This window comes from Sceloporus occidentalis, unplaced genomic scaffold, assembly GCF_023333645.1.
Source record: "Sceloporus occidentalis isolate IW3139 unplaced genomic scaffold, rSceOcc1.0.p SCAF_2, whole genome shotgun sequence".
Taxonomy (NCBI): domain Eukaryota; kingdom Metazoa; phylum Chordata; class Lepidosauria; order Squamata; family Phrynosomatidae; genus Sceloporus; species Sceloporus occidentalis.
In genome coordinates this window covers 101,872,520-101,897,658 of record NW_028316982.1, presented here as the reverse complement: position 1 = coordinate 101,897,658, position 25,139 = coordinate 101,872,520, and the positions used below count along the sequence as shown (strand labels likewise).

Below are 25,139 nucleotides of genomic sequence, written 5' to 3'. Positions count from 1 at the left end.
CACATGCAGTAGATTTCTTTCCATGAGATCCTTCACATAGGGAAGAGTTTAGTGAAACTTCTCTTAAAATAATTCAGTGCTCTCGCTCTCTCGCTCTGTGTGTGTGTGTGTGTGTGTGTGTGTGTGTGTATGAGAGAGAGAGAGAAAATAGTTTATTTGGAAATTCACATGACTCAGTTAATACAAACAATGCTACTGTTATTGTTACTAAAATGCCTTAGGATGTATTTCTCTTCGTACCTCTCCCCACAGCAATGACTTGCTCTAAGGCTTAGTCATTTTTGCTTCAATCCAACATTCTGACCTTTCTTAAACCACTTTGCTCCAAAGGGGGAACTTCCCTTTGTTGTGGTTTCAGATATGATATTGGCTTTCCCATTTCTCCTAGCAACCATTGATACTAATCCACTTAGCTGTAATTTCTCCAGTAAGAATGTAGTAGTATATTATTGTGGTAAGCAGTAGTGCACTGATCTGAATCTGAACTATCTTCCTGAATATTCCATGCAAAAGCCAATCTTCAAACTATATATATTTATGGTGTCTTAGGATACTCTGCTTCCATAGATACAGTTGGTCACAATATAAAAACCTATGGCCATGCCTCCACAAATTAATTTCAGTAGCGATTTTTACCTATCCAGCACCTTAGATTTGTCTTATAAGTATAGGCTGAAATGTTTATGGGATTAATTTGCAATTATTAGCAAATTCAACCTTATGTTTAAAACAGGACCTCAGGGACAATGTTGAAGTTCTGAGAGCTATGGAAACCTCAAACATCATAAGACAGCAGTAAACAGATATCTATTACCTGGGCTGGCATAAACATGCTGGTGCTGACCTACCTACTTAAATGAGCTTAATGTTGTTGTTGTTTGCCTTCAAGTCATTTCCAACTTATGGTGACCCTAAGGTGATCCTATTTACCTTTGCCTGCCGAGAGAGTGTGATTTGCCCATGACCAAGCGGGGATTCCAACCCCAGTCTCCAGAGTCATAGTCCAAAAAACCACACCATGCTGGCTTTGTAGTTTAATATAAGAGTGTTAAGGCAGCAGAATAAAATTGCTTTCTATTCTTGTAGCTGTGATGGGACTGTGATGTAAACGTCACTTGTACATCAGAGAAATTTTTATTTAACCTGCAGAGCATTTTTTTTTTGAAACTGGGATTCAGAAACAGATTATTTTCTTTTGTCTTGTTTTTGCTCATTATCAGAAACACAGACACTTGAAACAGTGGCACAATGGAGACATAGGTCTGTTACAGACAGGCCAAAATAAAGCTGCTTCAAGTCACTTTGGAGGTATGTTATTTCAATGATGCATGAGTCCTAAGAGTCCAAAAGCCACACCAAAGCTGCACTCCAGTCTTTAGGACTGGAGCGTGGCATTGGTGCGGCTTTTGGACTCTTAGGACGCATGCATCATTGAAATACCATATCTCCAAAGTGACTCGAAGCAGCTTTATTTTGGCCTGTCTGTAACAGGCCATAGAGTCTTAGTTGTGTCTTTCCCCATTGAAGTAATACATATGGGTATTAAGACCATTAGGTCTCGCATCTAAAACATCTGCACCACCAAGCATGGTCCTACTTTTTAAAATCGATTTCCATTTGTACTATTCATGCAACTTGATTCAATAAAAGATAGAGAATGTAATCACACAGCCAAGGAGGAGATACACTGCTTTGTGCATCCACATCACAGTTTTTACTGGACTCCACTGAAATGACTGATGAAAATGGCCTGTTTTGTGGTACATACAAAATCCTGTATTTACATCTCTAACATAGTATATTTCTTGTGGGGAAAGGTAACATAAATACAAATGTTAAGATGCTGAATGCTAAGCTTATTTGTCACGCTTACTTCCTAATTTCTAATACAGATTGCATCTCCCTTACACAAAATATTCCAAAAATCAAAACTTTTTTCATGGGTGGCTGAGATAGTGACACCTTTGCTTTCTGATGGTTCAGTGTACACAAATTTTATTTCTTGTGCAAAACTATTAAAAATAGAATATAAAATTACCTTCAGGATATGTGTATAAGCTTTACAGGAAAAATAAATTAATTTTGCATGTAGACTTGGTTCCCATCTCCAACATTATGTACAGATATGCAAATTTGGGTATTCTAAAATCCTAAAAAACAAAAACAAAATCCAAAACAGTTCTGGTCCCAAACATTTTAGATAAAGGAGACTCAACCTCTTCTAGTCAATAACTAAGCTAGGTGTCTGTAGCATTATCATCATCTTTGTGTTCCATCAAGGCACAGTAACATTTAATTTATAAGAGTTCATTGTTTCAATGGATAGTCAATGAAGAAAGCATCTAGCATTGCTAATATTTTATCCAGGGGCAGATGATGGCTCCCATGCCAGTGTAATGGCAAATCCATTCCAAGTTTTAATCTAAAATTTAAGCAGCTGTCCACTGTGCTGAACTGCTTCCTGAAAATGGGCTTAGTTTCTGAGACAGGTTCTTTAAAATTAACAACAAAATCCTGAGCAGATTCATTGCTCCACTTAACCTGGAGCCACCAGCCTCCATAGACTCCAGCAGAGCTGTCATACATTTGATCTCAACTTGAATTGCCAGTTTCTGTATTCTAAATCACATGTGCGTATTTAGTAACTCCATTGTATGAAAAGGATCAGGAGGTGCTGGCTCTCAGCTGCAATGCTTCTGTGAGATACCAGATTTCCTACTTGTTTCTTTGCCATGTGCCTATTAAAGTAGGTGTGGGCCAACATGTGGTCCTCAAGATGATGTTGAACTAAAGTTCTCATCAGTCTACAACCATTTGCTATGATGACTAGGGCTGTTGGGAACTGCAGTCTAGAGAGCCTCAAGTTGCCCATCTGCATTACATCATAATCCAGTAAATTTTATCATGACTAAGCCCTGTTGAAATCAATGGAAAGGGATTGAATTTAGATCTTCTTACACCTATTTAGCTACCATGTGATCAGTGTGAGATCACGTAGGACCAATTTATGACACAGAGCCCATTGAAGAACCAAGTTCATGGAGTGGTGCAACAACAATATGGGAACTATACTTATGTGGGCTATGAATAGGGCAATGGTTATTCAATCTGCTGCAATCGTGCAGATTGCATTGACCATTTCTCTATCGCCAGAAGAGGCAGCAGGATTCTATTCATACAACTAATAACTCTTTCCAGTTCAAGCCTAATTGCTAAGCACACAGGCATGGCTAGTAGTCATTTGCAACTCTCCTAAACCCTAGCTAATACAACGAATAGGTAGGAATGCTGGGAATTACTTCCAACACTGGGAAGGTCACATGGTCTTTATGGTCTTAATGCTACAAGCTCTATGCATCAGACCTAAATCTCATTCCATATTTTCATAGATACCAGAACCTTTACACAGTTACCAAGATGTAAGGTGCCTCAGTGGGAGTTATTTTTAAGTGGACGCACATAGAATTGCAATAACTTGCTGGATGGTGCCAAAAACTTTCAAAGGTTGGGTTCATTTTAAACCATCTCTTGTGCATTTAGTTAGCCAACTCCTCCTATGTATTTATAGTAAGCAAAAAAGAAAAAGTAGTAAAAAAAAAGAAAGCATTTGCATTCCACCAGTTGGCCCCCTCTTTCTACATAAATTTCTGGATTAGATGTGTTCCTTTGAGATGATTACCAAATGACTAGAATTCAACACATCTATTAAAAATATACCATTGAGAATTTATTCCCATTGCTGGCCAGTTTACCTCTGCCATCATTGTGACAAACTCAGCCACATAAGATGAGAAAGGAATAGTACTCTCCAAATTTAGGTGAGTGCTGTTCTTTATTCTGGTAAGGCATCTTATTCTCATAAGACATCTTAAAGCAACTAGCCCATGTTACACTCAATGTCTCTTTTTTGTTGTTTTCCTTGTAAGTGCCATCACCTGTCTTTGAGACCCGAGTTCTGTTGTTTTATTGTCTGGAGTCACTGCTTCACTCACCTCTGCTTTCCCCTCCTCACCCCCATCCCTTCCTCCCTACCTTTTGTTTTGTTAACCCTTCCTTGTCTGTCCAGGGTGCTTCAGGTTTAGACGGCAGGCCTGGCCCACCGGTGAGTTCCAGTTCTCCATTACCCTTTGTTCCTATCCCCTAATGCTGTAATTTGTCTTCTTTGTCCTGCCACAACCGTATCTGTATCATTGTCTTTCCAAAAAGTTAAGATAGGACAACTGAAGCTACTGCACATTTACATGAAACCAAGGATGATCTGTCTTCTAGTTTATTTATAATATTTTCTAAATTATGGCAAATAAAACATTTTCATGTGGTCATTACTAATGTTATGTACCTCTGTCCTCATATTGTCAACTGTCTGCCATCTTCTTTTCTCTCCTCCATGAAAAGTTTGCTTAAAGTACCACCTCCAACTTGTCTCAGCCATAATCGCATTTTCTATGTGTTGTGGCAGAAAAATCCACTATATTGCATTTTTATTTCGAGCACAATCGAGCAACATATTGCAGTTTCTTGTCCTGTTCTCCCTATAACCTGGGATGACCTTCACACATAACAAACCTGGACATAAAACCTGCTGCCATTTTGTGAAACATGTCATGCCACAGGATGCCAAACTTGGCTTTTATGTCTGCACCTGTGATTTTCTCAGTTACTTATTTATAGGTTGTGATTTTCAGCCTGTTAATTACATGAGTAAAGATGGGGGGATTGTTTGGTGTACATTTCCTTATAAAATATTCATTTTTCACCTCCTGTGAATGGCAGTCGGTGAAATGCATCTAGCCTCAGAAATCCATACATTTCTGTGGCTTGCAATGGATTCTGGCAAAGAAAAAAAGGTACACAACCATGAGTACTTTTGACAAATGTGCATGATTAAAAATATGCACATTTGAAAAATTCACACAAGCACACTAATACACTTGTAAGTTGAACAGCAGCCAGTAACTTGAACAAAAGCCAACAACAAAAACTCATGTCTCTTTTTTCCCCCTTTCATATTTGGGAGATAAGTAAAAATGAAAATAATATCAGGGTTGTTATCTGGTTTGCACTGAGATTGGTGAAATGCAGTGTACTCAGGGGAAAAGATTCATTTCAAAACACAAACTAAAAAGTTTAAACCTGCTTACAACCATTTGAGGTTTCTTGGATAAAAAACACTTGCTTCCATTCAGTCTTCAGAGTGTGTTACACAGCCCCCATAACTGATATCTGTGCAATGACAGATGCTTCCACTTCTAGTTTTTCCCCCTCCTTCATTTAAACCATGAACTTGTTCATTTTTACACGGGCATGAAGAGCATTATTTGAGGGCTAGAGAGGAAGATTTGATGATTATCTTGCCATTGTGCAGTCCTAAATGGGTAAGGAAGTGAATTTCCTTCTTCACATTCTTAGGTAAACTGAGCTGTCAGTGAATTCTTTATCAAATCCAAGCATGCAGACCTCTGATGTTGGTTATTTTCAGCAAAATGAATGGTAGTTAGAGATTATAACATCCTGAGCCACCAGTCAGGCTGATGCCTAGAGAAACTGGCGAGGTTCTGGGCCATTAAATTAGGACTAGTGTGGAAGCATTTAAAAGAATATATATTGGCAGGCAGGAAGGAAGGACCAAGAGGCAGAGAATGAAAGTTATCAGAAGTAGAAAGAAGAGATGGCCCCCTGATAAGGCTTGATGGTCCATGGATTGGTGCTGGTGTAAGAACTATTAGCAGCTACTCTGTAGTAAATTTCCATAAAATAAAAAAGGTTGTATTCGCTGAGCACACACATAGTCCCATTTACTTGTACTTTGGAAAAGAAATCCTGTTGGTCCTCCACATCAGATAGCTTAAGAAACACTGACTTAAAGTACTTTGGGATGAGATTTTGGACATGTGCATCTGTGGCACTGTTCAACTTTTCTCAATCTCTGCTGACAGAGGAACTGAGCAGTGGCTTATGCTCAGATGGGGTCATATTTTCAGTCATCCCACCTGAAGAAATTGGGCTGGGTCTTCACTGGCTGGTAGGCACATTGTCTAATGCCTGGATCCATTGCTCTACAACTGTAACTAATAATGTAGCTTTTAGATCCCACATTGGTGTTTCTCTGGGTTTTCCAGTTGCCTTGTATTTTGCTCACTGGTCATAGATCAGACCACAGTATGTAAGGGAAAATATTCCAACCTAAGTGTAGAGCACCCTGTTGATTTTCCCATTTCCCTGTCCTACTTTAGTAAGGACAAAGAATGAATAGAGGACTCAAAAACAAATGTGTCCTCATGTATTCTGCTGTGCTAATACAGATTTACTTTGTTGCCTATACTAGCATAGTTATCTGTCAATCTGCATAATGTGCTTGCTCTCTGTATAAAAAGCAGTGCAGATGGTACCTGGGTTTCTACCCAAACCAAACTTTTAAAAGGCTAATAGTATGATTGGACACTGCCATTATATCACTACAGTTTTTAACTTTGTAATGATTGAAACTGAAAATAATAATCTTTTCATCGAATAGCCAATGAAATTTATTTTTACTATCATACAGACCTCAAAAAGTCCCACTTTTATCAGTAAACATTATTTTTTATTAACATGTAGTATTTTAATATGCAAATGGATCTTGTAGCAACTGAAAGAAGCTGGTAGCATGAGCTTTTGTAGACTTGAGACTACTACCTCAGATGCAAGATGTAGTATTTTAAGTAAATGCCCTGAATAAACAGAATTGCCTCCTTGGTTCTTCTTTTTCATATGAGAAGTAAAGCACTTGTTCAGCTTGAAATGTATTTTTTGCAAATAGTTTCATGGATGTATTTCCCCTAAAACTGCAGGGTACTCCAGGACCAATTGGAGTTCCAGGACCAGCAGGACCAAAAGGAGAGAGGGTAAGGAAATATTGACTGCTGCAATTCAAATAGAATGGACCCTACCTCTCAAATGCAGCCATTTTTGTCATATCTAATGCCTTCTTTGTATATTTCTGCCACTTTGTATATTTAAATGTCTAATTCATTTTAATATATGATCTCCAGGTCACCATTTTGTGTCACTTAGCAAACTATAGTTTCACCTGCCTTTGGAGAAGCCTTTTCAATCTGCTCTTTCTAATACAGTGGCAGCTGGTGGCTCCCATATGAATGGGATGGTGGATCCACTACAGGCCTTATCCAGACTTTAAAGGAACTGTCCAAAGTGTTGTATCTCAGTATTGGTTCTGCACCTTAAATGACTCATTGCAAGTTCAGACTGGAACCCAGAATAGATCCACCACCTAATGGCATGGAAGTTACCATTGCTCCAATCCCATGTTAGCTTGATAAAAATTGTATCAGTCTGTATGAAACCATTGGGAGATGTACAGCACTCTGGAGTTCAGTGTCACAAGTATGCAAGTGACACCCAGCGGTGTCTCTTCTTCCCATTACGAGGGAAGCTATTAAAATTCTGAACTAATGTATTGAGTCAGTAATGAGCTGGTGCAGGCTAACTAGGGCTGCATCCACACTGCAAAAATAATCTGGTTTGACACTAGTGGGATCACATGCTATCAACACTAGCTTCAGTTTTGAACAAGAGGAGGTTTCTGGGCACTTTTTCAAAAAGGAAGTCTCATGCAGACCACATTATAGTACTCTGGTGTCACAATCAACTACAATTCCCAGAATCCCATAACATTGAGCCATGGCAGTTAAAGTAGTGTCAAACCAGATTATTTCTACACTGCAGATGCAGTCTAAGTGAAATTTTAATTGATACAAGATATCCAACATAGATAAAAGGGTGCAGTTTCTGCTAGGTGGGACTGCACTTCCTCTGAGAACACATTTCTATATTTTGGGAATCCTTTCATGTTTTACCCAAGACACCGACAAGTTGTGACAGATTTGACCAGAGGTGACAGGAGTACTACAATGTGTTCTGCATGAGACTGCCTTTTGGAAAAAGTGCCCTCCTGATATTGAGGTGTAATCTCTGTTTTTTGCATTATCAGCAGCAGGTTGTTATTATAAAGCATACAGTGGCTGCAGTTCAACATCCACTCAGTGAATCATTCTCGTGCAGAAATACACTGCACTACACAGTCCACATGGAGAACAGCAACATTTTCAATGATTAGGTGCCATTGTGCAATGCATAATTGCAATGCTCAAGGTATAACTGCAGTGCACAACGCTGTTGCATGCACAACTTCATGTTGGTCTACTTTCTATGGGTCTGGAGTCTCTTTCAATAATCAGAAAATAATTTTTCTTGCTTTTTCCATTTCAGGGCAATAAAGGAGATCCTGGAACTGCAGGACCAATAGGGCCAGCAGGGCTTCCTGTAAGTATAGAAACATTTTTATTCTCTCTCCTACTCCTCCAATTTTTTAGTCCTGAGACAGAATTTTTATTTATTTATTTTTACAGGAAATTAAATAACTTTAAAACAAATTATTTTGTCCACTGCCACAGTTCAAAGACCCCTTCCTCTGACTGGTGATGGAGCATCAGACTAAGAGGGAGATCGGATCTCAAATCTCTGCTTTTTGTCTACACTGATGTTTTTGCAACCCTTCCCTTTCTAATATCAGAGACTGGGGATATAGGGAAGACTGGAGCTATGTGGTAGGGACATCAGGGGACCTCTGGATATAAAGCAAGCCCTCTGTCTTGCCCCAACACAAGAAAAGATTTAGACCAGCCCTAATGGGGTGAAAAATTATGTAGGGCAGACACACTTTTTGCCAGTTTCACTCCTCATATTGATTAAAAAACAAGGCAGGTCCCAGCTCATTATCAATTGAAACAGACTTTTTAAAAACAGGAGTGATGCTTTCAAGGAGAGTGTATGGTGTAGTGGTTTGAGCATTGAGCTATCACTCTGGAGACCAAAATTCAAATCCCTGCTCAGTCATGAAAACCCAGTGGGTGATATTAGACAAGTCACACTCTCTCAGCCTCAGAGGAAGGCAAAGGCAAACTCCTACTGGAATCTGGTGATTGAGGAAATGTTCTTATAGACATAGTTCCCACACTGTAAAGTTAAGACTATTCTTGTTTTGCAGCCACTGTGATTGAATTGTTACCATTTGGGGATTGGATGTGAAAATCTCATATTCAATTTCCCACTCAGCCATGAAGCTCACCAAGTGACATTGATTAGTGTGTCACTGTCTGCCAAACCTATCATATAGATACACTGTGCTGCTAAAGAGCTATTTCAAGCTGCTGCAAAGAAGTCGAGGATCAATGCTTCTTTTGCTACTGAACATTGTAATTTATAGTTTAGTTTTCTTTCTTAAGGGCAAAATTCTCATCAAAAGTCTAGTCTGGGAAAATTGTTATCCCTTACGGTGTAATAAGAATAAGTTGCTTACCTATAACAATGAGTGGTCATATACCATATATACTCATGTTTAAGTTGAGGGTAGGTTTTGGGGCCAGAATTATGGATTTTAATATAACCCATGGATCAGTTGGAGGTAAAACTTAGAGGATTGTAACAAATGGGTCAATGTAAGTAGTGTATCTTAACAATCAAAAAAGCAAGCAAACAAACTATCCCCTTCTTTGAGTAAAATGGCAAAAGGTGGGCGATTAGTCCAGGAAAATATAAACAAAGCATGGACCCCCTCCCAACTTCCAAAAGGCCAGAAGTTGCAATGCAGCAGAATGGAGGGGGTTGGCAAATTACGTCCATTGATCCATAGATAAGTCAACCCAGGGGGTGGTTTTTTGTGTTTTTTTTGGTCAATTTTTTGACTAACATTTCTAGACTTATACATGAGTATATAGAGTTAGTTCCCACGTGAATGCATCTTTCACTTATGATCGAGCCTTACAGATCCTGGCATGGAAAATTCTTGAGCTGACTAGCTCCTGAATAACTAACTGCTTTCTCCTTTCTGATGTGGATGCTCCAGTGTACCAAAGCTGCTCATTCTCAGTTAATGGTCAGTCTACCATTGAGTGTCAGTGTGGCATAGTGGTTAGAGTGTTGAATTACAACACTGGAGACCAGGGTTCGATTTACTGCTCGGCCATAAAACCCTTTGGGTGACCTTGGACAGGTCACATGCTCATGGGAAGGCAATGGCAAATCTCCCCTATATAAATCTTGCAAAAAAAAAAAAAAAACCTGTGAAAGGGTCACCATAAGTTAGAATCAAAGACACACATAGAGTTAGTATCATTAGTTTTCTGCTCTGCTGAGTGCAAGATTTCCTCATGTATTTTTTCTAGTTAAGATTTTTTTCCCCCTAACCTTTGTGGTTTACTTTGTTCTATTAAAAAGGGGAAATAATTTTCACAGCTACTTTTTATTTTCATTCCCCTCAAGACTTCGGTCCATGGCTTTAAAGGCTCTTTGAAAGAAATCTGTTGTGGAGGTAAAATCTAATCAGATAGCCATTCACAGTGTTTATTTTGTTTAGGTGAGGGTTACATCATTCAATTCTGTTCAATTTGTACAGCTTTTAACTCTTAAAAGGATCTTAAAATAGACACTCACATCTTTGGCTTCAATCAGCTTATAGGCTAATAAAAATTTGATCTTTATGGTGCCATGAGAGTCTTTGTAATTTCTGAAGGGATGGATGGTTAAAGACTGAAAATGAGCAATTCTGTGTGACTGAGTGATCTGTACATTTTAAAACCTAACATAAATATTTTATAGGGTTTACCAGGTTCACCGGGGGAAAAGGGAAATCGGGTAAGTTTAAATTATTTATTTTATTTATTTCAAGGATTGATACCTCACCTTTCCCCCACAATGGGATTCAAGGCGGGTATTCTATTAAGCCTCTTTAGATGCCAATGTCTTTAATAAATGGTGGAATGATTGATTATTTTTTATGATAGACAAAAAAATAAGATGAAATCCTATAGCCTAACAAATTATATAATACAATGACTTATGCACAATTTTTTTTGAAGCACATAGGTGCCTGCAAGAATTCATGACTGATGGCAGCAGTATTGGCTGGTAGCAATAAAAAAGGTCAAAGTTTGGAATAATTTTCATGACCAATTTGGTAAATCTTGAAGGAGTAATGTAATACTTGCTGAAGCAATGAGACAATATGTTTCTGATGAGTGTTAACCTACAGTTCATGACCAATCAAAGGTCCACATCATGTAATTAATCATTCTACCTCTGATTTTGCTTTGTGACTTCCACTTTTTTAAAAGGAAAGAAAGACTTAAGAAACTATTCAGACTATTCCATAATAAGCAATGTATCAGAATCTCTAGACTTTTTCAGTTGGTTTGAAATTTGGATAGAAGAAAAACTATTTATTGAATAAAACTGAATCCAACCTTGGCTGGGATTTCCTCTGAGCTGACAGATGAGAACCAGGATAACATGCTGTTCGACTGGTTGATGTCATCAAGACAAGACAGCTTTGCTTGTGAGATAGTGGTAATGAAGCACTGGGAATAGTTGGGCCTGTCTCAGAGGTGCTTGTAATACAAGAACCTCTGAATGAGAATAAAGATCCAAAGCACCATCCATGAGGTTATTCTATCAGTGGGAGAGGGGTTTGTAGAATGATGGCCAATATTTTACAACAGTTAGGAAAAAACTGAATTAGAGTGACTACTTACTGGAAACATCCAAAATTCTGCAGAGGTATCATTTAGCTATTAACAAGGATGCAAAACACACTGTAGAAATAATCCAATTTGTGACCGCTTTAATTGCCCTGGCTCAGTGCTAGGAAATTCTTGGAACTGCCGTTTTGTGAGACATTTAGCCTTCTCTGTCAGAGAGCTCTGGTGCCACAATAAACTACAGTTCCCAGGATTTCCTAGCACTGAGCCAGGGCAATTATGGCATTCTTAAACTGGATTATTTCTGCAGTTTTGGACCAAGGAAGAGTTTTCCCAGCCTTTTTTATTGGCACTTTATGCATTACTAATTGCTGTTGTGGAAGAGATTTTCCTTTTGGTTTTTTGGGCTGTTAGGAAACCTTGACGACGAAGATCTGAATGTAGCAAAGTGTTTTGCCATCAAGACATTGTGCAAAATTTTGTGATCAACCACATTGTTTCCCAGCATAGAAAATTTCATTTTTATGCGAAAACAATTTTACATTACATGGAATCCTGATTTTCTTTGCATATGCACACACCCGTTTAATTAATTTCTTTGTGCAGCGTAAATCCTGACCTGTAAATACTTTCAGTTTTCAAAGAGTCTCATGCAGTGGGGAGAAAAATGCTTGAATCACTCATTCTTGCCTCCAAAAACAAATAATTACAAAGATTAGCATCCTCAGTGGGAGTTAAAATCTCTTCATACCTATCCCTAATATCCTTTAAGGATTCTTCTAGCTGAGGCCTTTATTGTACATTTGCCCTGGCCCATTAATAGGATTTTGTAGGGGTTTCAGATGATGATGACTAGTTTTTGATTCACAGCTTTTCTACAGTGTCTGGATTCTAGAGGTGTCCTAAATTTCGTCCCAGCTCCCTTGTTTTATAGGAGTACAGGGGGATGTCTGTTTCTGAAACAAAAGCCTACCCCACACACACACCATAGCTAGTCTTGGTGGGTTTTCTGCTTCCACTGATTACTTTCATTAGTACTTGTATCACTGCAAAGACACAATATAGTTCTTTAAAGCCACTGCAGTTCAAAAAAAAGCTAGTATATGTTGCAGCAGACATGAGTAAAAATATTCTTTTGAGCAAACCAACTGAAAACAATGTCAACGCTTAAGGTGTGCATTCACATGGAACGTGCTATTTCAACTGCTGTTTTTTCTTCTCCTGTCTGTGTGTTTGCGCGTGTATGTGTGTGTTCCTTGCCTCCACAGGTCTACCTTTGTCCCCTTTATCCCTTCCTGCTCTTCTGCCTTTTCTCCTGGGTCCTTCCTCCTCTTCCTGCTGTAACTCACTCTGCATTTTCTCCTGGATTATCCTCTGTGCCAGCGTTTGATCCTGGGTGACCTTCTCCTTTCCCATCCATTTTTTCCTGCCGACTTAATTTTTTTTAATTTAAAAAATTCAAAAAAATATTTTCTTTTTTTTAAAAAAAGATATCTACTTTGCTTGGTTTTTATGGCATCTTCTAATCCTTAAAGCAATACTAAATAAAAAACCCCTTCCGTCAATCCCACTCACATTGCTACCCACAGCCACTTCTCAAAATGTATCCCTCTTTGTATGTCACTAAAAGAGTTCCAAAAGATTTGAACATTTCTTTTTCTTATTGAACATGGATCTTTGGCTTGATGTTGGCTTTATCCAAAATGAAATGACCTTAGTGAAGTATTTGACTGTTCAACTTTGTGTAGAATGGAAGCATGTGGCCTAGCATTTTAATTTTTATCCTTTTGTGGCTCTATTTTAAGAATTTATGTAGGACAGAACACTGCTTCACCAGTTTCACATTTTATATTAAACAAAAATCATAGCAAAGTTCAGCCGATTATCAATTGATACAGGTGATTTTTTTAAAGGTGCATTACACACACACCAATCATATATTGAAACTAGAGGTATTTTTTTAAAAGAAAAGAAACAAATATAAGAAAGCAGCATTGAGAATAATAAATGAAAAATGTCTTTCAAATTATTATTATTAATTATTATTATTATTATTATTATTATTTGTATCCTGCCTCTCCCTGTATTGGATCGAGGCGGGTAACAACAAACATAAGAACAATAAAAATAAAACACAACAAACCACAAATAAAAACATAGCAAAACATATAAAATCCAATTCCCTATCTCCCTCCCACCTTAAAATACCATTAAAAACAACAGTTCCCAACTGGAGAGTGAACATTCCGAGGAGGTCAGTTTGGGAATGTCTGCCAGAAGAAATCCATTTTTATTGCCTTCGTAAAGGCCTCCAAAGATGTTATAAGGAGGATCTCTTCTGGCAGGTCATTCCAGATTTTTGGAGTGGCAACAGAAAACGTCCTCTGGGAAGTTGTTACCAGTCTGGTTTTCTTAGACTGCAAGAGATTCTTCCCAGAGGACCTGAGAGTACGGGAAGTATTATAATGAATGTTATAAAAGTTAAGAATTTAAAAATAGGTAGAATAGGTATGTAGGAGGTTTCACTGTGTTCTGTCTGTGCCCTGAGTCACATCCAAAATTAGATTGTGAGAGCAGTGTTATGTGATTATTTCTAGCTCTACAGTGATCATATGATCTCTGATTCTCTAGAGCCTGCATTGTAGTTCACAGGATTACACAGAAAGAATCACACAGAATCACTTGAGACCTATGGTTTGGATACAAATGTGTACTCTGGAGGAAGAAGAGCGAGTGGCAATTTTATCTGATTTTCCCTTCTCCCTTCTATAGAACACCCATCCAGTGCTATGCCCCACACTAGATACTTTAGCAACACATTCTGATGAGATGTATTGTACAGTTCCACCATGGGAGAATTACAATACCTCACCCCTCTCTCCTCCTGTAGGGTTGATCTTCCTCCTGCAGCCCCTGACTCCCAACATGTATTTATTTCATTTTTATGAAATTAATAAAAACATTTTAAAAACATCAAATAAAAACAGTATAAAATTGCATACATTAAAACCATAATACCACCACCCTCATATAACAAACACCCCAAATAAAAGCCATCCCATGATTACATATTAAAAGCCTGTGTAAATATAGCTGACGTGACCATTAATGGCTGGTGAAGAGTGAGAAGGATGGAAAGCATGTGATTATATCCAGATGCATAATGACATCATCTTCCAGGACTTTCATAGGACCCACAAGGGGTCCTGGAGAATCCCTCAGTGTTGTGCATATGGCTATATCCACACAACCAGATTCTTCTGAGCCACCTCCACCGCTTCGCATCATCCATGACATGGCCATGTAAGGAAGGGGGAAGCTGCATGGAAAATGTAGATTTGGAAGAGTCATTGTGCAAAGGAAATAGAAAAATCCGACCTGCTCAATGACCCTGGCCCAAATGTAAGTTGATCTTCAGCAGTGATCTCAAGTACTGTCCTTTTGGCTCTTGTGTAAGGGCAGAAATCTCCATTGAGCTCTAAGATCCGAAGCTCCAGTGACCTCCAGAACAAGTGTGGAAGATCTGTTCTTGCCAGTATAAGTTCTTTCAAAACAAGTTGGCATCATTGTGGTCATTTCATTAAGTGGGACAGCAGAATCTTTCTTCTTCTTCTAATTTTAGAATATTAATAATGCCTAAAATACTGATACACTTCAGCATAAAAAGCCAAATCCAGTCAATATGTCTTTAAAAAAACATCGAGTCAAGCTTTTCAAGTTGTCTTGAATTAAGCCTTATTTTTACATTGTTTTGTTTTGTTTTTTGTTCTATTTGAAAAAGAGTATCCTAAGATGTTTATATATTTTAATAAACTATTATTCACAGGGGGAAAGGGGCAAGAAAGGTTCTAGAGGGCCTAAAGGGGATAAGGGAGACCAAGGAGCACCTGGATTAGATGCACCCTGTCCATTGGTATGTTGTGTTTCATACAAAGTATTATTTTAAGATTAACCACTGGTGAGAAAAGAAGGACAAAAACCCATTACAGTAATTGATTGAATTGTGTGCTTTAAAGCTATTGTTTCCATCTACTGAAGTGGAAAACAAAACTAGATTAAACCTTGGAAACAATTGGACTATGGAAAAAGTAGAAAGTAGTTATCTATTTGAAAAAGCAATGTCTTGACACTTCTAGACCAGGTTTTGTATCCACTTCTTAGACCTACAGCCAATTCATGTATTTCACTTGATTACTCACATGGTAACTGGTTTGTGAATGTGTTAACTATGTAGATGAAATGTACTAGTTAGAAGGGTTTTGTAGCAATATGAAAATACTATGAGAAATGATTTGTAGTAGCCTATTTACACATACAAGTTATCAGCTGACATTGCACTTATCAAGTGAACCTACATGAATGACTGCCTAACAAAGAGTAGAACTGATGTGCCTTCTTTTCCTCCATTCAGTGGTGATCAAAAGATGTGTTCAAAAATACATTGTAGCTGATAATGATGCAGGAAACCCAGTTTATGACACCCAGTGGAAAACAATCCTGTACTAACCCCTCTTCTCCAATACTGGAGCAGGTTCTTGACATGGAGTGACTTCACATCTCCTAATCAGAATTAGTTTTTTAAAAACTGGCTCTTTGATAGACTTTACCTTTCTGATATTATCTTATCTATCAATATTGAGCCAGAGCACAGGGCAAAGTGTGTGTGGGGGAGGGTGGGGGAATTGTTCCAATTTCAGAAATCACATCAAATCAATACATTTAAAAATGCATATATTCAGGTCAATAAATAAGTATTATTGACTATTTCAGTTTATTCACTCTATTATGTTCTATAACAAAATCTCATGCCCCCAAGTAAAGCATACCTACAGACAATTTATTTTCCTTTACATGTTAGATCATCTGAGGTGGATTTTCCAAAAATTAGGATCTATTTCCCTCTCTTCAGTCGCTACAGAGTCCTATAGTCTTTTTCTAATTAAGCTATTTATCTTATGGCTATTTTGAAAAAAAAGCTGCAATGATTTGCCATTGTGCATTAATACACTGGGTATCTAAACTGTGTTTCCTTGCGTATATCTTTTGTTTTACTGAGTTTTTCCACCCATAAAATGGGTATGATCTGCACTGACTACAGTAATTCTAGTGGTTGATTTCATGAACAGGGACTTCGAGGTTTTAAAGGCGAGAAGGGTGAGCCGGGGTTACCAGGGCTGGACGGGCTGGATGCCCCTTGTCCATTGGTATGGTGTTACCTTCCCTTTCCTGCATGTTTCAGATTGCTTTTCCTCCCTTGCTGTTGCAAAATCCTTCGCAGATCTCCTCCTTCCTTGCAATTGCTTGATGTGTATAATATTACCTATAATACCTCTTAGAATTAAACTAATCACACTGCCATTTTTCTTGCACTATATGAGGCTGATCTTAAATAACCTAGATTAGAGAATGTGACAGTGCTTCCTCATACCTGCTTTTGTTCTGCTTTCACCTTTCTTCCATAATACCTCTTGCATGCATGCTCCTAACAGCTGATGACACACAAAGAAGACCTGAGTCACACGTATAAAATGTGACAAGGTAGTCGTTTAAAAACCTTCCACCTGAGCAGAACAATTGTTATTGTAATGTACGCACAGGCTGATGTGAAGGATGCTCTCCTTAACAGAACACTACTCAAAGTAGTGGTTCATGGACTGATGCTGGTTCCCAAGTCATTGACTGTCATCCCTGGCAAATTTCCAGGAAATAAATAGTTAATAATAATAATAATAATAATAATAATAATAATTTGTTTTATTTATATACCGCTATTCCAAAGATCATAGTTGTAGCCAATGTACACAAATATGGTACAAGTCCCTGTCACACAGGTCCCCTACATCATGAGTTTGAAATGCATAACCTTAAGGCATTTTGTGTCTCAGCCCACTGAAAGCTGTAAAAGCTATATCTCTGAACTGGCCTTGGAACCTGTAGGTGGCCAATGTCACATTCTATAATGGTTGAAGTTTCAGATGTTCTCCCTGAGTATCTTCTTCTACACATTTGACTTTTGCTGATTTGGTAATTTGGGGGTTTGGTTAATATTGTATGTTCTCTCTAAGTCCTCCAGCGCAGTTCTGCTGGAGGTTGACCATAGAGTTGTGCTGGAGAACCTATAAGTTCTCAGAGAAAACACTTCTCTAGGCATTTGTAGGTCCTCCAGCATGTTTCTGTGATCACCTTCTGACAGATGTTGACCACAGAGTTGCACTGGGGGACCTGGAGATTCCTAGAGAGGTGTTCACTTAGGTAAAAATAAAATATTTTTTATATGAGACTTTTTTTCACATTCACAGGGGTCCTTCACCCCTAACCATATGAATGTGGAGGGACTACTGTAGTTGCTAAAATTTTCTGGGTCAAGTGAGAATTCCTTCAGAACTGGCTTCATAACTTTCTCTTTCAAGGTGGCTGGGAAGCCTTAGTCATTGCCTTAAAAGTCCCAGCTGGAAATTAATATATGTTTTGATCTAAAATGACCCCAGTTTAATAGGGGGGAAAGAGAGCTATCACATACCAAAAATATACCAAAAATGTAGTACTCTAACACAAACACTGTTTGGGTACATTGGATTCTACAATATTAACAGAATATTGAAAAGAAATCAAAGCAGCACCAAGATTGTAAAGTAAACAATGGCAAAGACCCAATACACCTTAATAGGGACCCCTCTTTCAAAAAAAAAAAATAGTTTCTGTGTTGCGAATTTGCACTGAGTGTTGTTACTCCTGTGTTTAGATAAACCTACCCAGGAGCTAATTAATTCATTGCAATGAAATTTACCACTGAGGCTCAACAGCCCCCCTGCAGTGTTTTGTAATAATAGAAGATTCATACACATACTTACAGCTTTATTTTTTAATAGAAGTTGGAAAAATCTACTTCAGTAGAATTTATAAAATAGAAAGGGTGCTAATTAATTTACATGTCCTGTTTTGAGAAAGTACCGGAGATGTAATGGAATTCAGCTTGCCAAGACATCAGATACTTTCCTAAATCACACACATTACGTTAGCAAGGTAAATGGTGTGTTTCCCAGTCCTCCCTCTAGTGGGTCACCACCATCCTCCATCCTCCAATTAAAATCTCCAGCCATCTGCCATTACCACTTTCATCAATGGCCTGGGCTACTTTTAAGGCTTCCAGTTTTCTCCAGATATGAAGAATTCCAAGGGAGTGGCTAACAACCAGGTGGTAATAGTGTTTGGATTGAGTGATAAAGATGCAGCTAATTCACTCTGACAAGATTAAGACCGCAGCTGAGTCTCACCATGCTACAATAAAAAAAAGACAATGATAATGAGCCCGTGAAAATGTTGACAGTTTAAACCACACAGGAAACATTTCTGTGACAACAAAGCAGCTGTGTTAGCACAGGAAGGCTAAAAAGACCAATCCACATTCTAAGTTTAAATATCCACATATTTTGAATTGAGAGCAGATTATTCAGATCCATAGTAATACATGCAAATTTGATAATTTAGCAGCATTTTTCTTAATTGGTACATTTGATTTAAAATATTTTTTAATGTTGTATAATTACATGTCTACCCTGACTCAGCACTCTCTAAGCGGTTTACAGTGTGTAAGCTAATTGCCCCCAACAAGCTAGGTACTCATTTTAACAATCTACGAAAGGATGGAAGGCTGAGTCAACCTTGGAGCCCTGGGATCAAACTCACAGCCTTATGGCGGCACTACCAGTATTTATCCACTGTGTCAGCAGGGCTCCTAAAAGCATTTGATTCTCATAATTCTGCCCTATTTGTCACATTCAAATAAATTCCACACTGAATATTCTGTGTCCATTGTTACTATCATTGTAAAAGATAAAGATGCTTGTCTGTCTCTCTCTCACACACACACATCACAAATTGCAGACACAAACACACATACACATACACTAATGTGAAAAGCAGTTGTCAAACTATGCCACAGTGTGTTCATAGATGACTAAAATATACTTTCTGACTCATGCATGCAGTTACCTGCCTTTCTGTTGCTGTACTTTAGCTGCTATGTGTTCTAAGGATAGATCTGCATGCTTTTCAAGAGTGCTGTACCTAATTTCTTGTCCTCATTAATGTGTATGCTTCCAGCTTCTGCAGTCAAACATATTGTTGTGACCGTGCCTTTCTGTTGATCCCTCAAATGTAACTTTTCTGCTTATCACACTATCCCTAACTTTGGTTTTACATGCAAATCATTATAGTTTGTTCCTGCCAATGGGACCATTGTACCAATGGGAACATTTTCATTCCCTGTTAATAGATCCTCATTTGCTGGATTCTACAGTTTTATATAACATTGGAATGATGTAATGTCAGAAGAGTGTCAACTTTAAGGAAAATAGATTTTGAAAGTGTATGCTATGTTGGTACCAATTAATGGTTAATTTCCCGTGTTCCATACTACTGTATTGTTATTTTTCACAAGGTAAGTATTTAAATTGTTCCATTATAAGTAACATAATACATTGGATTACCCCACCGACAGGCCAGGATTAACTCAGTCTGAAATTAGATCAGTTTTTAGGCTTGGTTAGATCTGATCTGTCTGTTCTGAGCACATTTAATACAAAATAAAATATGTCATCATATACAGTTAGGTGCCAAATGCCATCCGATCTTGGAAGCTAAGGAGAATCAGCTCTGGTTAGTACTTGGATGGGAAACCACCAGTAATCACCAGGTGCCGTAGGTTATATTTCAGAGGAAGGGACTGGCCAAACTACCTCTGAGTATTCACTACCCAAGAAAACCCTAAGAAATTCATGAATGCACCATAAGGCAACAGGTGACACACACATATACAGTTAACCAGTTTTATGATTATGATAATGTCAATAATTCAGTTAGAAAACCAGACAAATAATACAGTTTGAACAGATTCAAAATACCTGCAAATGCAATAAGCTTTTCCAGAAAGATGACATTTTTCCTAAATCCAAGGTTGGGAAAATTCAGTATCCTCACAAAAGAGGGCTTACCTTGGGGGGGGAAAGACTTCACAGTCTTCTCTTAATCAAAAAAGTGACAACTGCCCATTTAAACTGTAATACACACACTATAGAAATATGTGGCAAAACCTGTATAAAATCCAGTGGATCTAGATGTCAGTTTCCACCCAGATTTCACAGATGATAGAAGAATTTAAAGCAGTGCTACTCAAAAGTGGTAGCCAATGAACCCAGTGCCAGTCTTTGAGTCATTGGTTGCCAATCCACAGTATATTGCCAGGAAATTATGTAAATACAGTAATAATATGGCACAAATATACTAATACATTGTTTCTGGCATGTTGGTGAGTGGGACTGTTGATTTGCCACATCAGATAGTCTGGGAAGCACTGGCTTAAAGTGAATGTTGTCATTACATTCTGATAGATGGAGTTAGGCTCACATAATTTTGCTGTGTGTATTTAGGGAACATTTTTGTACCAAACATTTTTATGTGTACGTAAGGTATATTGTAAAAGGATAGTTAATCAACTATTGCTTAATTTTGCTGTATTATTTACACCACTTTGCAATGTATTTTACTTTAACCCATTCCACACACTTTTTTTACATTTAACCTCTTTTCTTTACTATAGGGTGAAGATGGCTTGCCAATTCAAGGATGCTGGAATAAGGTAAAATAATATTTAAAACAGTGGTAAATGTTCTGTTGCATGTTGTGGATAACAAAACAAAATGTATTTAAAGCATGAAGTGTGATATATTTCTTCCCTAGCTGGTAAGCATTTATATGCCAGGTTCATTGTGGCTCCATCCGCACTGCAGAGAAATAATCCATATTGACACCATTTTAATTGCTATGGAATCCTGAGATTTGTAGTTTTGTGCCACAAGAAACTACAATTTCCAGAATTTCATAGCACTGAACGATGGCAGTTATTGTAGTGTCAACCTGGACTATTTCTGCAGTGCAGATGCCGCCTATAATTTATAGGGAAATGAGATTGCTACATGGTGGAGTTCATCTTTTCAAAATGCAGATCAATTCTCATTAACTCATTAACAGTTTGCCATATCAATATCCTAAAATTATAAATTACCCACAAATGTCTTCCTTATTTTAATAATCTCTAATTTAGAGTTAAATAAGTGGGATACTAAAAATCAAAGCCTGAATCAAGACCACAAGAAAGAACAAGTTTAAATCGCCCCTCCCCATATGCTGTGTTCCTGACAAAAACTGCCCTATGCTCACTATTAAATTAAAACAACTATAAAAATACTATAGACATCATTGTTAGTGATGTAGCTGATGTCAAGTGTAGTTAGGCTTTTAAAGGTCAACATTTGATTTAATTCTCAGTCCTGCTGTTCAAATATAGGCTTTCATAATTACACACCAGTGTTTTTAAAAATAAGTCTGTAAATCTTTGCTACTGGAGTCTGTCATTTGCATGGAAGCCCTATATATATTCTGTGGGCTCTCTCTTGTTTGGTTTGTAATGTTCCACAAGAGCATTTCTGCCTGCAAAGCAGTTCCATGCAGCTGAGCATCCACCCATTAGGATGCCCAGCAACATCCACCTTTAAAAATAGCCATAAAGCTCATGCTGTTCTTGACTGTGCCCCAGATTTCCTGTGTTTGGTTACCTGAGACAGAGGCAATGGAAGTCATTAACTCTGGGCTTGTTCAGAAGAGAAAAAAGAGCCTGGAAGTAATGAGACTTTCTAGTTCTTTTTGTTTTGATTTTTCCTGCATATTTACAATTTTGCATCGAAACTTCTCTTTGAGATATCCTGGGTTTCCTTCTCTTTCTCCTGCATTCTGTTCTTCCTCCTCCTCCTCCTCAGATGCCACATCCAAACTCAGGCAATATTTCAGAAACTGACTTTCACCAGTTTCCACTTTTTAATTACGCAGCCTTGCAAAATTGAGGGTCATAAAAAGTTTTTTAAAAGTGTTTGCTGGTTTTATAGGAATCTGGCATTCTAAATCCAAAAATGATCTCAGATCTGCTCCATCACATACAGTTTTTTCACAACTTCCTTTGACATATCTATGTTGTAATGTGTGACTGAATGAAATGATCTTGCAAATAATGATCCCACAGAGAGTAAGAAAGGGGTTAAAGTGTTCTAATAGACTTTTTAAAAACTTTAATTCGTTGATAAGGTACATAAAAATCTGTTCAAATGCACTAAAAGAAATTGCACTGCACCATCAGTGCCTGCACTTAAAGCTGAGTAACAACTGAATTGATAAACATGTTGAATTTGTGAAAGAACTGTGTGTGGTATGACGTTTTTATTGTGTTTTTTGAATTCAGCATCTGAAAATACATTCAAAACTGCTAGAATATTGAAAAGGGTTTTTCAGCACAGGCCTGAGAAGTTGTAAGCATTGAAGTGCTTCAAAGTGTCGAAGTGCTTCAGCAATATTACACTAGCATTAGGATCATTTAAGCATTAGGATAATTTTCTTTTATTAGTTCCATTATTCTTTCCTTCGCTTAATCTCTGTTGAATCTGGTTTCTCAAGAAAGATTAATTAATTAATTAAAACAGTGCTTCTTGGGGGTGGCCATCTTATATAGTTCTGGTGTAACCCAAAAAGATAGCCATGGAGACAAAAGACGGAAACTAATCCGGGGAGTGGGAATGAAAATTCCTTTATAATGCCAGGAGTTCCCTGGGAATACTTTGGGATGAGGAAATCACAAGAGAGTATATCACATGGGGCTTTTTGCAGGTCAGATCCAGGGTGACTCCTGGTTCAGCTATGAGAATTCACATCATAAGATGAATGTTTTATCACACCTGGTTGCCTTTCCGTTGCCCTTCCGAATCGAGAGGGAATCGAAACCAAGGCAAGTCAGGTGATGTGGATTCAAGCAAAGCGGAGTGAGTGCAAATTGTATTACCACACTGGTGGGATCCAATGATTCAAATCAGCACCTTTGCACATGCTCAGTGGGGCTCTGGACGCTGTCCTCCTTCCCTGCCCCCTCCTTAGTTGTCCTCCTTCATTGGACTGAAGGAGCAGTCAGGGGATGATGGGACAGGTCGTAGGGGGTCACTGGAGCCAGGATCGGACTGAAGGAGCAATCAGGGGATGATGGGATGGGTGGGCAGAGAGGATGAGATGGCATGAAGGAGGAGGAGGGGGATGACGGAGCAGGGCGCAGGGGGCCGAGGGGGGTGACATCAGAATGATCTTCCACACCAGACCATTCGAAGTGAAATCAAAGTGAGCTTGAAAGCGAATTCTGTGAATTCATTTTTTCCCGATTTTACTGAAATGAGGGGTCACTTTAGAATCACTGTGGAAGCCCCACGGAAGGAGCGCCCATAAAAAGGAATCTCATCTGATAACACATTCACGTTATGATATGAATTCGCATCGTGGACCTGCAGTCACTGCAGATCTGAGCTCCAAAAAAACCCCAAAACCTCAGTGTGATAAACACCCATGTAGATCTCCAAAATAAAATCATTGTACAGGAGCAAAACATGGGAGACATTTCCTTGACATGAAAGGCTCCCAATTTTGCCAAATGCCACTAAATAAATGAGGCCCAGTCCTGGGATAAGGGTGGGATACAAATATAATATAATATAATATAATATATAAGAAAGCCAGTGAGGAAGTGATTTGCCATACTAGTGAAGACACAGTTCTTTCTCTGCGAGAAGGCAAAAAGCACAAAAATGGTTCCAAGCTGCAGAGGTGCAGGAACAGCTCCTCCTTGTTCATTAATGAAAACTGCAATTTCAAAATGAAATGTTAGTTCATGAATAAGATAGCATTTAATAACTAGCCTCTATTCATAAGTTCCTGATGACAATAACCAAATGTCTGCTGACAATAGATAAAAGCCAGACATCAAATTTTAAGTCAAATTGATTTCTATGTACATAAATCTCTCCTAATAAGATCAATAGGACTTGAAGGGGCTGTGTTTTGGTTGAACTGTGTGTAAATCATAGCATCCCCATATACCTTGCTGCATGTATACCTTTATAGTACCATTTCCAATCAGAAAATCCCCATCCAAAACCTGTGTGATACTAACGTAGTTTTGTATTTTTCTCTTGCAGTGAAAAGTCTAACCATGGACTGGCCTGTGTGTGTGTGTCTGTGTGTTTGTGCATAGAATATTTATTTTTATACAATGTTTTTTAAGTGCCAAAAGATAACACATTTTGCAAATTATAAAAAGCTGCATATTTTTGTACAGAAAATACTACATTTTTCTTTTTTTATCTGATTGTCAGCCATTTGTATAGTTATATGTTTATCAATACTATGCTTCTTGCATTGTGGAATACAGCTGCAATATTTGCATGATATTTGTGCTCTCATAGTAAGTGTTACAGCTTAATAAGTTATTGCATTAATGTGTCAGAGGGTTAAGGTGCTCTATGTACATATGAAGATCAAAGCCATTTGACAATGAATGCAAGGACAGTTTCAAATAATACAGCTTTCCATTATTAAAATGAAATGAAACCTAGCCTTTGTAAATAAATCATATGGTGGTATTTGTAACAGGCAGATTTAAGCCAACCAGGTAAGAGGTCAGATCACCTTCCTTCTGCCTTGCTGCCAGCAGAGGGCATTACTAATCCAACATTAGTAAGA

The 25,139-nt window shown here is 38.1% G+C and overlaps 1 protein-coding gene across 1 annotated transcript in view; it reads left to right on the top strand.

Moving 5' to 3' along the window:
• COL13A1 (collagen type XIII alpha 1 chain) overlaps positions 1–24,761 on the top strand; it is a 91,089-nt gene extending 66,328 nt beyond the window's left edge. Inside the window, exons 23-29 of the mRNA XM_089507882.1 lie at positions 4,067–4,102; positions 6,831–6,884; positions 8,269–8,322; positions 10,657–10,692; positions 15,361–15,447; positions 21,133–21,171; positions 24,596–24,761. Coding sequence (XP_089364008.1) covers positions 4,067–4,102; positions 6,831–6,884; positions 8,269–8,322; positions 10,657–10,692; positions 15,361–15,447; positions 21,133–21,171; positions 24,596–24,598 — 309 coding nt within the window. The 3' untranslated portion in view covers positions 24,599–24,761. The remainder of the gene's footprint in view (positions 1–4,066; positions 4,103–6,830; positions 6,885–8,268; positions 8,323–10,656; positions 10,693–15,360; positions 15,448–21,132; positions 21,172–24,595) is intronic.
• Positions 24,762–25,139: the final 378 nt, after the last annotated feature.